General features: G+C 40.5%; 1 protein-coding gene across 1 annotated transcript in view; it reads left to right on the top strand.

Moving 5' to 3' along the window:
- The first annotated feature begins 228 nt into the window (after window positions 1-228).
- The window catches only part of dars1 (aspartyl-tRNA synthetase 1), a 31650-nt gene continuing 18649 nt past the window's right edge, over window positions 229-13229 (top strand). The window contains exons 1-5 of the mRNA XM_086267806.1: window positions 229-386; window positions 7039-7141; window positions 10285-10314; window positions 10669-10726; window positions 12416-12508. Of these exons, the coding sequence (XP_086123932.1) occupies window positions 364-386; window positions 7039-7141; window positions 10285-10314; window positions 10669-10726; window positions 12416-12508 (307 nt within the window). The 5' untranslated portion in view covers window positions 229-363. The remainder of the gene's footprint in view (window positions 387-7038; window positions 7142-10284; window positions 10315-10668; window positions 10727-12415; window positions 12509-13229) is intronic.

Genomic DNA, 13229 nt, shown 5'->3' with positions numbered 1-13229 from the left:
GTCTCAGTCTGAACATTGATTTAAAAAAAACAGGAGAAAAACAAAGGGCTTGAACGTGCTTCCTTGATTGTTTTGCACCTTTTCAACAGATTACTCTTGATTTCTATAAATTTCCTTCATTTGTTTGCAATAGGGCTGTTTTGTCTGCTCTGTCAACCTGCCGGATAAACCTCAGTCAGTCGGAACTGCGTAGTGCAATTTAGTTTCTAGCCGGGATCTCGAACATCCGGTATTCTGTGCGCCGTCAAAACAGGTCCCTTGTTCCCGTGCCCGTGCATGCTGCGAACAGCTGATGTCGTGCTCCTCACTGTCACACAGTCGTGAAACATTTTCTCCCAAGTTTTTACAAGCGAATAAGTCGACATGACGAAAGAAGAATTGCAGGGGTAAGAATATGAATAAAGTGTTAAGCTGTGCCTCAGATCTCAGAGCGCAAAATGATCTTACTGCGGTATGCTAACTCGGAGAGCAGGCGGCTAGCATTGCCTTAATATGACAGATGATTGCATCAGACACTTTAAAGTTCTGCTGCTGCAAAATTAAAAGCTTAAAGGTGTAAGAAGTGTGAGACAAAAAACAAAACGAAGCCATGACTAGCTTAACCTGCTCACATTACTGTAAAATTTGACTTCATACTGGCTTCACTCGATTTTCTGGTGAGAAGTTTTAAGAAGATAATACGACCTCTTAGAAGTGGTACAGGTGTTCTGATGGTTTTATAAGTGGGTTAAAATTGTTTTAAAATATTATACTTTACTTGTGTGTCTTTGCAGCTGAGTCAAACCTGGAATCTGAATTAAATAATGTCACATTTAAGCAGATCTTTCACACATTAGCTGCACTATATATACTCTCAATGCGTCATGTACAGCTGTGATCAGAAGTTTGCATAGTCTCATTACAGGCATGAATGTTATGGTAATTTTTAATTGGAATGATTTCTTTGAACTGTTTTTTTTAATTCCAGGGTGGAATGATTGTACAGTATAAATCTTTAATGAATTAACAAAGAAAACGGGACAAAGGGGGAAAAATAGCTGTGTGTTTAAATCCAAGGTATACATACAGGTTTAACTGTATACATACACTCACTAATTTTAATAGTGCTAAATGTTCTAGGTCTTTTTTTCTTCTTCTTGAAAGCCCCATTGTTAAGTCCTCAGTAGTGATCACGATTGGCAACAACTGGTAGTTTCTCTTTCGAGCACGTAGCTGATCAAAATGCCAAGATTGTCAGCTCTAACAATTGTACACAAATAGTGTTCAGATGTGTCACCACTTCGCCAAAGTTTGGAAGATGTTCATAAACAAAACAGGAACCACCAGTGCTCAAGCCTGTCATGAACTGGAAACTACTGTATCACCATCGTCACTGTCCACTGCAGAGTTTTATATCCGGTCTTTAAGTGATGACGTGATGAACCCTGCTTCCAGGCCCAAACCACTCTGCGCTTATTAAGGCTGCTGTGTTTTTAATGTGTTTTAATGCTTTGTATCTTGTTCTGTTTATTCTCAACAAGCCCCTAAAAACAGTCAGTGACCACTGTCGGCCTCTCTCGGCTTTTATTACCACTATTCATTTCAAAGTTCAGTTTTTAAAACCTTACGATGTAACTACAGCCCAGCCGATGCAGCAGTATAGTAATGACTAACCTCATATTGCAGTTGTTCTCCTGACTGAAGTTCGGTCCATTTACAGCATCCTGCCATGTGATTGCATTTTTCCCTAACCATTGGGAATCCTCACATTAACACATTGGGGGAAAAAAAGTTAGCACTCATCCTCCAGCTTCTGTGTTTATATTATGCTAACATAACTGTGTTGCTAGCGATCACGTAGCACATCATTATGTACCAGCGAGCCAAACCTGAGTAACCCTACAAAACATCACTGCTGTTTACTTTCCTGTCTTCATTTATGTCGGAAATGATAGCAGAGCTGTAGGTCTTAATTTGTTTCAGAACTCTCTCAGTCTGAACCTGGTATATTTTATTTAGCTGGAAACTAACGAGCTAACTCCCGGCTAACTTCTAACTCCGTTAAATTTCATAAATTCTGTTTTCATGGATGCCTGCATGTTAAACTGGTCCAGCAGCCACACTGATCATTTTATTACAGATGAAAGAATTTAGACAGTTTTTCAACTCTGAATGATGCCGCAGTGATAGTTTGACTTAGGGACCTGCAGCAGAGTTTGGGCCCAGGCATGGCTAATGACATCAGACTTAAAGAGCAGATTGCCATGGACTAAGAGGCTGCTCACCAAGAAAGAATCCCATGCTCTAAAGTCAATGCTTCCAACTTTGACTGTAATTTGCAGTTGCCCACATTTACAAGCCAAATGCCTTCTAGAGAAAAGCTTTGAGGTCAAATGAGGCAGAGATTGCTAATAGGAGGAGTAAAAGTCAGGCTTTTAGACTTAAGACCACTGGGGCATCTGTCAAGCATGGTGGTGGTAGCATCATGTTCTGGGGCTTAGTTGCTGCCAGTGATACTGGTATAGTGCACAGAGTGAACTGAATAAGTAAGGAGGACTACATTTAAATTCTTCACTGCACCTAAAATCAATAGACAGTTGAATTCAATTAAACTTTGATTTAATTGAATGTTCAAACAGGAAAAAGATGTCAAACACAAATCAAAACTGGTTTTGGAATGGATAAAACAGGCTAACATTAAACTACTGGAGTGGCCAGGTCTTCAGAAACTTGTTGAAGGCTACGAAAAATGTCTGGTCGAGGTGTGACTTACTGAGGGACATTAAACCAAATGCTAGTGTATACTTTTGACCACAAGTGTAATTGCGAGAGGTCAGCTATTCCAATTATCCTTTCACTTTAAAATATGATAAACTGATTCTATTACTTGCAAAGTTGAAAATAACTTTTACTATCATCTGTTCTCCTTTAAATGATAGCTGTGGTTATCTTGGGTTTTTGGAGGTCTGTATTCATTTTAAAGAAAATAATCTGGTGAGCAGAATGTTTGTCCTTTTCATACATGATTAATAACTTAAGAAGGCTAACAGCCCAGAGGATTTTAAAGAATAACTTTACTGGACAAAGGTAGTTTAAAAGTCATGTTTGCAGATGTCAGACTTGATGGTTTTTGTTCATGCTCATTCTAGAGTCTGCTTTACTCGTGCCATTTCCATTTATGGGCCACATCAAAACTTTAAAGTGGATCGTTAAGTCATTCAAAACTACAATAGACCGTGAGTGAGTCACCATAAAAATAAAAAATCAGCACGTGTAAAGCAGAAAAAAAGTCCAAAGTAAATATCACAGTACTTACAATGTTTGTGTTGAGACTGCCAGCTTAGTTATTTGCAGACAAGCTGCTGTAAAGCTTTAGATTAACATCTCACCAGCCAGTTTGAATGAGTGGAGTCACCAGCTTGGTAGCATGAAATAGAAGATTAATAACACATCAGTTCCCTTGTGTGTGCTGTCATTTTGCGTAGTGTTTCTCTCATTTCATGTTATTTGATATCAGCCACTGACATTATAGCTATAATCCTTAATCCCTACAGCTCCATGAGTCTATTATTGCCATTAAATGACTTTTGAAAGTTGATAGGTGCAAACGCAAAACATGTTTGAAGTGGCATGCGTTTTATTGGCTATTCTGGTAAGAGTCAGTAGTTTATGACTGCTTGGAAGGAGTCATAAAGGAGGAGGAGGAAGAAACAGGGAAACTGGGAGAGCCAGTGAAGTCAATGACTTTTAGCAACTTTAGGCAACTACAGGGGAAGAAACTGCTGAAGACACCAAGGAGAATGTCCCTAGATAGCCTAATGTATTTGTTGCTAGGTCAAGTCAGTCAACGCTATCCCAACCTCTATTTGTTGCTAGTATTTTTTTAGCCTGCAGTGTCATGAAGTTGCTCAATATCGCTGATGTTCAGTAGTCTCTGGTTGGTGTGACGTAGCTAGACACATCTCGTGTAGACAGTAGAAATGGCACAATACCACTTTTTTATATCCGATATCATAAATTTAGATTTCTGCCGATACCGATATGAATCCGATATAATCTATTTTATAATCAGTAAAACTGTTTTTTAATGCATATATATCTTGCTGCATTTTGTATAAGTTCATACTCAAATTTAAAAAGACAAAACACTAAAGCTATTCTATTATACCTGTATGCAAAATTACACTGCACCCAAAATATTTTGCAGTTCAGTAATACTGATCTTTTCATTTAAACTTCTAGCAGAACTTTAAATCTAAGTATTTAAAGTAATATTTCAAAAAGTAATTTAAAATTAAATTTGATGCAGATTTCAAAAACTCTTTCTTTCTGAAAAAAAGAAGCACATCAGCACAAAATAATGTTTATGTTGAACAACTAAAAACATCAGGTTGTAGAATGGACCCCTTTATACTTAAAGCTTAACATAAATAGACATCCAGAGTGGAAAGCAGTGCAAATAAATGCAAACACGGCTTCATGACACTCACCTTTTGTCAAGATGGATGTAAGTGTAAGCTGTTTCTATCACATTTAACCTGAGAGTGGATTTTGTGTAATTTCTGTGCAAAACTTAACACAAGTATGAATAAAAGTGTCTTTCATAGGGTTTTTCTGAACCACAGAACTGTTTAGGCTGCAACACTGTTTTTTTTTTTTTGTTTTTGTTTTTTTTTCCAAAGTAAAACTTGAGTCCATCCATTGTACAGTCAGACTTAGCTATGACAACGCACAAACATCTGAGCTCCATGTATCGGTTGTTAAGCTTAACGTAGGAATGCTTTACAAACGTTCAGAGATGAACTTACACACTTGCTTTACTTCTCTGGGAATGCTTGCTTGGAGATGAAATGCCGGTTTGGCAGCACGTAGCGAGGCTCCAGATGCTTTCGGTGTGAAGTAACTCCAGACCACTAACGGGTCTCGCACGCAACAGCCGCTCTGTCACGTGATGCACACTGCTCCAACGTGCTAAGGTCACTACCTGGGTTAGTTTTGTGAGGTGCTTTTGTGAAATGTAATAGATGGAGTTAAATTTTTATTTCTCCCCGATATCCATTCCAGTAATTTAGGTCTGAATCGGACTGATACTGTATATTGGATCGGTCCATCCCTAGTACGCAGGGCTATTATGTGAGTATAAGAGCTTTCTGCTGCTCTGGTGACATCCTTTACACTGCTGAGTCTCAGCCAATGACTGAGACAATGACTGGTACCACTTTGTTTCATATTAAACTATTATTAACTGTTTGTCTTTTATGATATGGTAATATTAGAAATGTTGTTACAATAATATGTTGTGTTAGGACTTTGTAACTGTTGGGCACACGCCCATGTGATCTATACTATGCATGTGTTAACTGACAACTGCAAAAAAAAAGCTGACTGTGCAACATATGGCAGTATGTCTGTCATTAAATGATGTGTTTTTTAACAAATACAAAGGCTTAGAGTTTGACTATAAATGCATGTGGACATCTGCACCACAGGCTGATCTCACTCGCCTGGGGGGGAAGGCTGTTGATCCAGTTTAACGAATTCAGCCGGTTGGCAGAACACATGAATAATACAACCTGAGTGCATTTTAATTGGTCTGCTTCGTGCCGTTTTCATCCAGGTTCCAAACACGCTTATAGCACAAGGTAGCAACAGACCAACCAATAGGCTGCCTCAAACTGTCTTTTAAAACAGGATAATGTGGCAAAGAGTTTTAGGTGTAGGTGAGAAACATTTGAATTTCATGTGTGCTGAATTAGAATGAGGCAGCACGGTGGCACGGTGGTTAGCACTGTTGCCGCACAGCAAGAAGGTCCTGAGTTCAATTCCACCATCAGGGCGGGGTCTTTCTATGTGGAGTTTGCATGTTCTCCCTGTGTTTGCGTGGGTTCCCTCCGGGTACTCCGGCTTCCTCCCACCGTCCAAAGACATGCAGCTTGTGGGGATAGGTTAATTGGATAATCCAAATTGCCACTAGGTGTGAATGTGAGTGCGAATGGTTGTCTGTCCCTGTGTGTTGGCCCTGCGACAGACTGGCGACCTGTCCAGGGTGTACCCCGCCTCTCGCCCTATGACAGCTGGGATAGGCTCCAGCACCCCCCGCGACCCTGAAAAGGATAAGCGGAAGCGAATGGATGGATGAATTAGAATGAGCCTCACCACCTGAATCGTGGTGTATTTTTTGTCATTTCAATGGGAAAATATATGGTGTGGTTCTAAATCATAAAAGATCTCAGTGGTGGTTGTTGGGACAGTGGTGTCACTATTAAATTTGGATCCTTGGGGGAAGTACGAGTTTGGTCTGAAGTCAAAATATGTTGTGATTTCTGTGTCTTGTTTAGGTTTTATTGCTATTCATAGTCGGCCTTTGATCCGTGTTATTTCCTGTGACTAAATAGGAGCGGGTCCTTTATAGCTTGCGTGCTTCCTTCAGGATTAGACACCTGGTCTCATTCATACACCTGTCATCTTAGCACACGTTTACAACAGCTGACGGAAAAGCAAAAAGTCCCAATATTTTATATGATTGTTTTATCTCTGCTTATCTTTTTTACCGTTATGTTCTTTTGTGACTTACATGTTCACCTACATATGAGAGTGTCTGTTGACCTGTTGCTTGCATAAAACAGATTTTTCTACAAGAAAAAGTTGAATACTTATCAGCTCCTGCGTTATGTTGTGCTGTGTAGTATGGTGGTTGTTGTGCAAATACAGACATCTTTTACTTTCTGATAAGGCACGGTGTTATCACAGTGTTATCATAATTGAATGAGCTCCATTTTTCTATGTTAGATTTTCAGGCTAGCATCTTCTTAAAGCTGCACTGTTTATCCAGGCGATCTTAGTTCAGATTTTTCTCTGTTGCCTCTGTTAACACAGGCTCCAGCAGTTTTTGTTTGGAACAACAATGGGAATAAAAGTAGTGCATACTTAAAGGCTGGAGGTGGTGATGGTTCAGAATTAATTTTCCCAGGCGGTCAATAACTTCCTCGTGGGATGCACAAGAAATAGGAGGTGGAAGTCGAAGGAAATGTTTATGTTGTGCATTTCTTCCTGTTTCAGGGCAACAGAGGAGGAGCAGCAGGCTCAGTCAAAGAAAGCCCTGAAGAAACAGCAGAAGGAAGCGGAGAAAGCTGCAAAGAAGGCTGAGAAACAGGCCAAAATGGTCAGATGTTTTGTTTTCTTCTGTTTTGTTGTTTTGCATCCGCCACCCTTGTACAGCTGGTAAGGGTGTGACGTGCTGTTGTGTGGGCATTTGGGGTTCAGCTGGGTTGGAGACTCCATTGTTTAAGTATTCCTGTCATTTTGGCTGTGTTTATATCCACCCAAACAAAGTGCTATTTTCTTCTACACCAAGTGAAAAGTTCCTTCCTAGTATGCCATTTGAACCATTTTGCCACTTATTGTAATACTGTGCTTTTGCCCACCATAAATGAAGATGACAGGTGTGCTGTGTTGTGTTGGGTCGCCAACCTTCTGTCCCCTTCACCATGTTTCATTAAAAAAATGGACAGATAAGTCACACCTGATTTGAATTTGGCCAGTCTTCATCCAATTCCAGCAACTCTGTTATGTTTTCTCTTCACCCCCTGAGTCCTGTTCTGATCACTTGTACAGCACACTCCATGTTTCATATTAACAATAATTTAGTCCATTATTTGCTAACATTTTATTCTGTCTTAAATGTTACTAGTACTAGCTGTTGTTGTTATTACTACTAGTGGAAAGCCCACAGGAAGGTGGGTTTCTTCAGGCTGTGCCCAACTGTGCCCTTGGGCTAAAGCCCCGTCACCACAGACTCTTCTTTAAGCACCCTTCTCAGGCTTGGCTCTAGGGTGAGGCCTCAGTAACTTTGGTTCCCAGACAGGGTGAACTGGTGCCTTGAATTCTTTTCTTTGGTTTTCTGAATCACTTTTGTCTGGCCCCTCACGCATTATTGGGATATGCAAACCCCTCCACTACAATAATGTAGAGATGGCCAGGAGGAGATCCTGGTGCAGACTGGATGAGCTAGAGAAAGTGGTTGGAGAGAGGGAGGTCAAGACTTCTCCGTCTACACTGCTGACCCAACGACCCAGACATGAATGAGAGACAGAAAAGTAGGGCTGGATGATAGAAAGATAAAGATAAAGATGGGTCAATATAAAGGCGATAACTGATTCTTTCTGTATTTTATGTTTGAAGATAGTGCCGCATCATACCAATCATGTCGAAACAGAGTTGAAGCCGCATCATGTTGGGCTGACGCACAGAGTGTAGGAGGAGCAGCTGGCAGCAGCACATGTGCTAATCTCTGGGCTGCTGCAGCCTTACACGCTAGTATTTCAGTTTGAGCAAGATAAATGGCAACAACAACAGAACATGTTAATGTCAACTTGAGCAACAGCATTACAAAACACAACAACCCAGCAGACGCAGCCTGAGGCTTAAACACAAGGACATTGTATAAGAGAAGGGTCCAAGGAATTTGGCTCCATGGAGACATTCCTACATGGAGCCGCATGCACTGCAAACTGTGTCGAAAGCATGTTTCTGCACAAGTAAGCACTTACAAATTGCAAAATTAAACGTATATCTTTGTTTAGGAGTAAAAAGGAGCATTTAAGCTTGGCAGAAGTTATTATTTCATCTATATTGTGAAACATGTATGGGTATCGATTGATATAACCTAAACTGAGATATCACCCAGCCCTACACAAAATGAACAATGGATAGATGGGATACTAGATCTTTCAGCTGCAAAGACTTATCTCCCCATCACACCAAGTGAAATGAACACATTTTCCACCAACGTGCAGATTGAGTAATATGTTTCTTGATGTCCAGTGACGCAGATGGATTAGTTGTTAGCGGGCTTCTGTAATGTCACAGTAACTAGTGAAGTCACATATTTATTCATATTACACAAACTTTGACATTTTGCTGAACTTCTGCTGTTGCCCAAACTTAGGCTGATGATCTGATAATAGTGGTGTTTTTTTGTACTAAACACAGCGAACAGCAGCTCCACCCACTAAATGGTGTGCAGATATGATGCTGCACATCCTATCCTGTGTTATCAGAGAACTGAAAGAGAAGCTGTTTGCTTGTTTAAACACGTGATTCAGCAAGCCTGCTAACCACTTAGACTTTTGATGCAATTTTGGCTTCCAGACAAGGTCCTGACAATGTTCAGGTCACATTTGCTAATCGTAGTTTCAGATTAATACGCTTCTTTCCCCTTTGAGCTGTATTTGCTATGAAGGCCATATAGAAACGGAAAAAAAGTAGCAGAAAGTTTGAAAATTGTGAATTGGTAACATTTCTCCAATAATGAAATGCACAGATATTAATACTGATGTGATCTTACATATTTTTCTTTCCCGTAGGCGTACCTTTAGAGCAGAATCTGCAGGATATAAATAAGGGAATCTTTAGAAAATGTGCCATCTAGTTTGACACCCTTTGCATAGTCGTGTCATGACTGAAGTGCCTGTGATAGTGAAAACAGCAAAGAATCCTTTCTTCCAGCTGAATTCATCCAGTCAGCATGTTTCATGGAAGAAGCAGGTGCTGTCACTGTTTAATCCACTGGATATTGCTGCCTCTATCGCGCTGGAATAGCAAGCATTGCCTAGGGGAAGAGCTCAAAGCTGAACCGAATGTTTATTGGGCCTTAGCTGCGTTATTTTCTGCTTTGCGCTTTTTTGCAAGGGTTTTCTGCCAGCACTTGTCGTTTCTGTGGGACCGATGGGGCTCGGCTTGCTTCGTGGCCGTAGCCTGTTTGCATGCACTTGATCACAAGCTGTAATATCATCCATCGACGGGATTCATGTGACGGGATTTTCACAGCAAGAATGGGCGATTCCAATTCACTCAACTGCCACTAGATATTTCTGTACACCAATGTCAATTTGCATAGAAAATGGAACTGTAACTTTTCCAAGACTCGATCTCATCGCGCTCTGAGAGTTATTTGCCCAGAAGTCAGCGCGGAGATAAAGAATATCTGTTCACTTACACTGTTTCTATTACAAAGCAATACCTGCTGCCATTACTCATTGTCTTTGATGGGCTGGAGCAGTGTGTGGATAAGCTGTGCATTCTAAGCATCTAAGTCTTGGCTCTGGGATTGAATTGCAGTCTATTATTTGTATTTAAATCCCTGGTAGCGTGAGATGAAAAATCGATTTACATGCCTGGTGTAAAAAAAAAACAACAACAACATTTTAAGTTGGATGTTTTAAACTTTTAATTAATTTATAGTCCTCTTGTTGCGATTTCTTAGTTATTTGTCCTTTAAATCCCTTTCTCCTCTTTGTGTTTCAGGCTTCTGAACAACAAAGCGCAGAGGAAGATGTAAGTGCTTTGTAGAGATCACAGCACTCGTCCTCCGATACAAGTTCTCTGCTTTTATGACTGACTTTGATTTTGGCGCCTGTGCATTCACACCGTGGCAACAACTTGTATGCAAATACCTGCACGCAAACCTCTCCCTGCCTGTTTTCTGTTCAGTTTTTTTTTTTATGATAAGCCCCATTATCTGTTGTGTCTGTCTAAGATGTAGTAGACAGACAGACGTCAGAAGCTTATGAAGTCAAAGTGGCAGAACTGTCTCGGAGAACAAAAAAGTCCACGTGCATGCGTCAGTACTGTTTTCATTTAATGGTTAAATGAAATGCTGCTAAAGATTTCACCCTTTTGATTTTTAAGGACTTTGCCAAGGACCGATATGGTGTGTCAGCTATGGTCCAGTCCCAACAAAAGCTGGGTTAGTATGGGAGCTACTTTCTTCACTCATCGGCATTTCATATCTGAAAGCGGAAATTGATTTGTATTGAAAAAGAAGACAAAACATCTTTTTATTAGATTTTTATTAGATTTACATTGCCATATAGTCCCATTTTGCTCCTTTATTTGAGTAGTTCCACATGTTGCAGTGTGGAAATACTCAATTATGTTTCTGTGCTTGCCAACTTGATGGATCACTAACATTAGCAGGAATGTTTGGTTGTATCCTAAGTGATGAAAATGATGTAATGAGAGGCTGACGTGATGGTTCATAAGAGTATGAGAGTTTCTGTTGACACAACGATAATATAGGACGGAGGTTTTATTATTGTAAATGTCATCGTCGGCGTGTCTTTATTTTATAATGTTACAGAACAACTTTATGATTTTGATAGCAGAGTCTGCCTGAATTTGAAAGACTGAACGAAATATCTGAATTTTTGATCATTTGTTCTTATTATTTATGAATGAATGAACTAACAGTAAGACGATACCATAGATGCATTATACACACAGACTTGGTTTCTATCTCTGATCCAGTAGCTTGGGAAACTTCAGTAGCATTATTAATAACATGGTGAGGGAATAACATTTTAGGTCTCCATCATAATGTAACAAATATATTTCTGATAATGAAATTAAAAACAAGGACAGACTGAAATGAGTCAACTCAGTGCTGGAAACAGGAACTAGTGTAAGACTACAGTTAAAAGTTAAAAGGTGACAGAAAAACAGGCTCGAGTGCAAAAACAAACAGAAAAAAGGCTAATCAAGATCATTGCCGGTGGCCCGGCTACTAAGCTGCTGTCAAAAACAAAAGATTCCAAGTCGGTTATACAACAGTGACGTAGGTCGGACACTTTTTGTGGAAAACAGGTTGAGCATTGGTGCAGTGGTACAAAGTGTAAACTCTGCTGCATGTTTGTGTACACGATGACTTCCCAATCCAGAACTTCACAGTTGAGCTTTTGTCTGGCTGTCAGTCATACTGATTTAACACGATAACATCATGAAAAATCCTTTTGGTGTCATCTCCTGTCGCCATTTAAGCGATGCTAGTGATAATAGCGGTAACGTATAAAGTTTGATAAACGAGGCAGCAGGCGGACCTGTTGATGTCGTCCATCTGTCTGGATGCACTTTCAGCTCCACTGGCAGCAAACAAAGTGGTGCCTCCCTCACCTGCATAGCAAGCTCAGCCACGAGGATGGAGCTGGAGCAGAGGTGGGGGCTGAAACCCGAGGGCTTTCATGTGGGTTGACAGAGTTCTCAGCCAACAGGGCGGCTCTGTTTTCTCTGGTGTAGCCTCGGTGTCTGCCTTCTCTGCTCACTGATAATGAAGAGTAAGCATGCCTCTGAGTAATACAGGTGAAACTAGAGTCAATTTGTCATAGAGCACAAAGAGAGCAGACGAGTTAGACAGCTTTTGGCAAGTCTCCTAGTGTTTCTTATTTATTAGGCATGCCTGTAATTTGAGCATTTTATTGTCTGCACTTTTACACGTGCACAAGCATGCTCATTGGCTTTTCTTTCTGCCTTTGGGAGTATGTAGGGAAGAGAGGGGAGGGATTCTTTGCACGCAGGTGGGGAAATGGAGGAAGCGAAGTCCTTTGAAGTAATAAAATATTTTGCGTGTGTGTTTGTGTGTGTGCGTGCGTGTGCGAGCCAGACAGGGAGTTGGTCCGGGTCCAAGACCTTACTCCTGAGAAAGCTGACCAGCTGATCTGGCTGCGCGCCCGAGTCCATACCAGCCGAGCCAAAGGTGAGATCACCTCCCCCTTTGTTCACCTTTTGTTTTTCTTTTGTTTTTTTGGTTCTGCAGCTTTCTTTGTGTGAAAGACACAAACGGCCATGATTAGATGCCCCCTGAGCTAATCCGCCGTGAACTATACTGAAAAGTTTATAACATCTGCCCTGGGGTCATTTTTATTCACAGCAGCACTTTCTCTTCAAGATCAAACAGCAGTGCCGTTTGGCTTTCACTTGGTGTTCCATTTCAAATGATGTAAATGACAGACATCGCTGTCTTTAGGTTCAACACTGGAGGCCCTGTGCTAGAAGAGAAGCATAAAGCTTTTATTGCAACTTTATGCACCAAACACTCCCAGAGTAAAATCAGAATTTTAAAAGACTTTTTGCTCCTGTTTGTGAAATAATTTTTTTTAAGATTGTGAGGCGTTACAAAGCCGATTTGTTTTTCCACTCTTTCCTTGTTAAGCAGATTGACAACCTGAAGGTGTTTTTGATATCACCGTCAGGCTAGCTTGTCACTGCCAACTGGAAGATCAGATAACCTGTCCCCCCTCAGTTCCAGTTGCTGGCAGTCACGAAGCTTCACTGTTTGAATACAATAACCCTCTGAGCTTTGCCTGGTTATTGCTCCTCTCCATAAACAGTGAGCCTTTTGCAAATAAACTATAGTCTCTGTGATGTTTTTTTTTTTAACCATTTCCTTTAAAGATAACTTCCAGAATCAAGAGTCA

Source organism: Aulonocara sp. 'chitande type north' Nkhata Bay, linkage group LG16 (genome assembly GCF_057382095.1).
Source record: "Aulonocara sp. 'chitande type north' Nkhata Bay isolate Kocher_YH1m ecotype deep benthic linkage group LG16, A_spYH_male_GT1.1, whole genome shotgun sequence".
NCBI classification, from domain to species: domain Eukaryota; kingdom Metazoa; phylum Chordata; class Actinopteri; order Cichliformes; family Cichlidae; genus Aulonocara; species Aulonocara sp. 'chitande type north' Nkhata Bay.
Note: the sequence above shows the minus strand (reverse complement) of the source record. Positions and strands in the feature narration are given on the sequence as shown.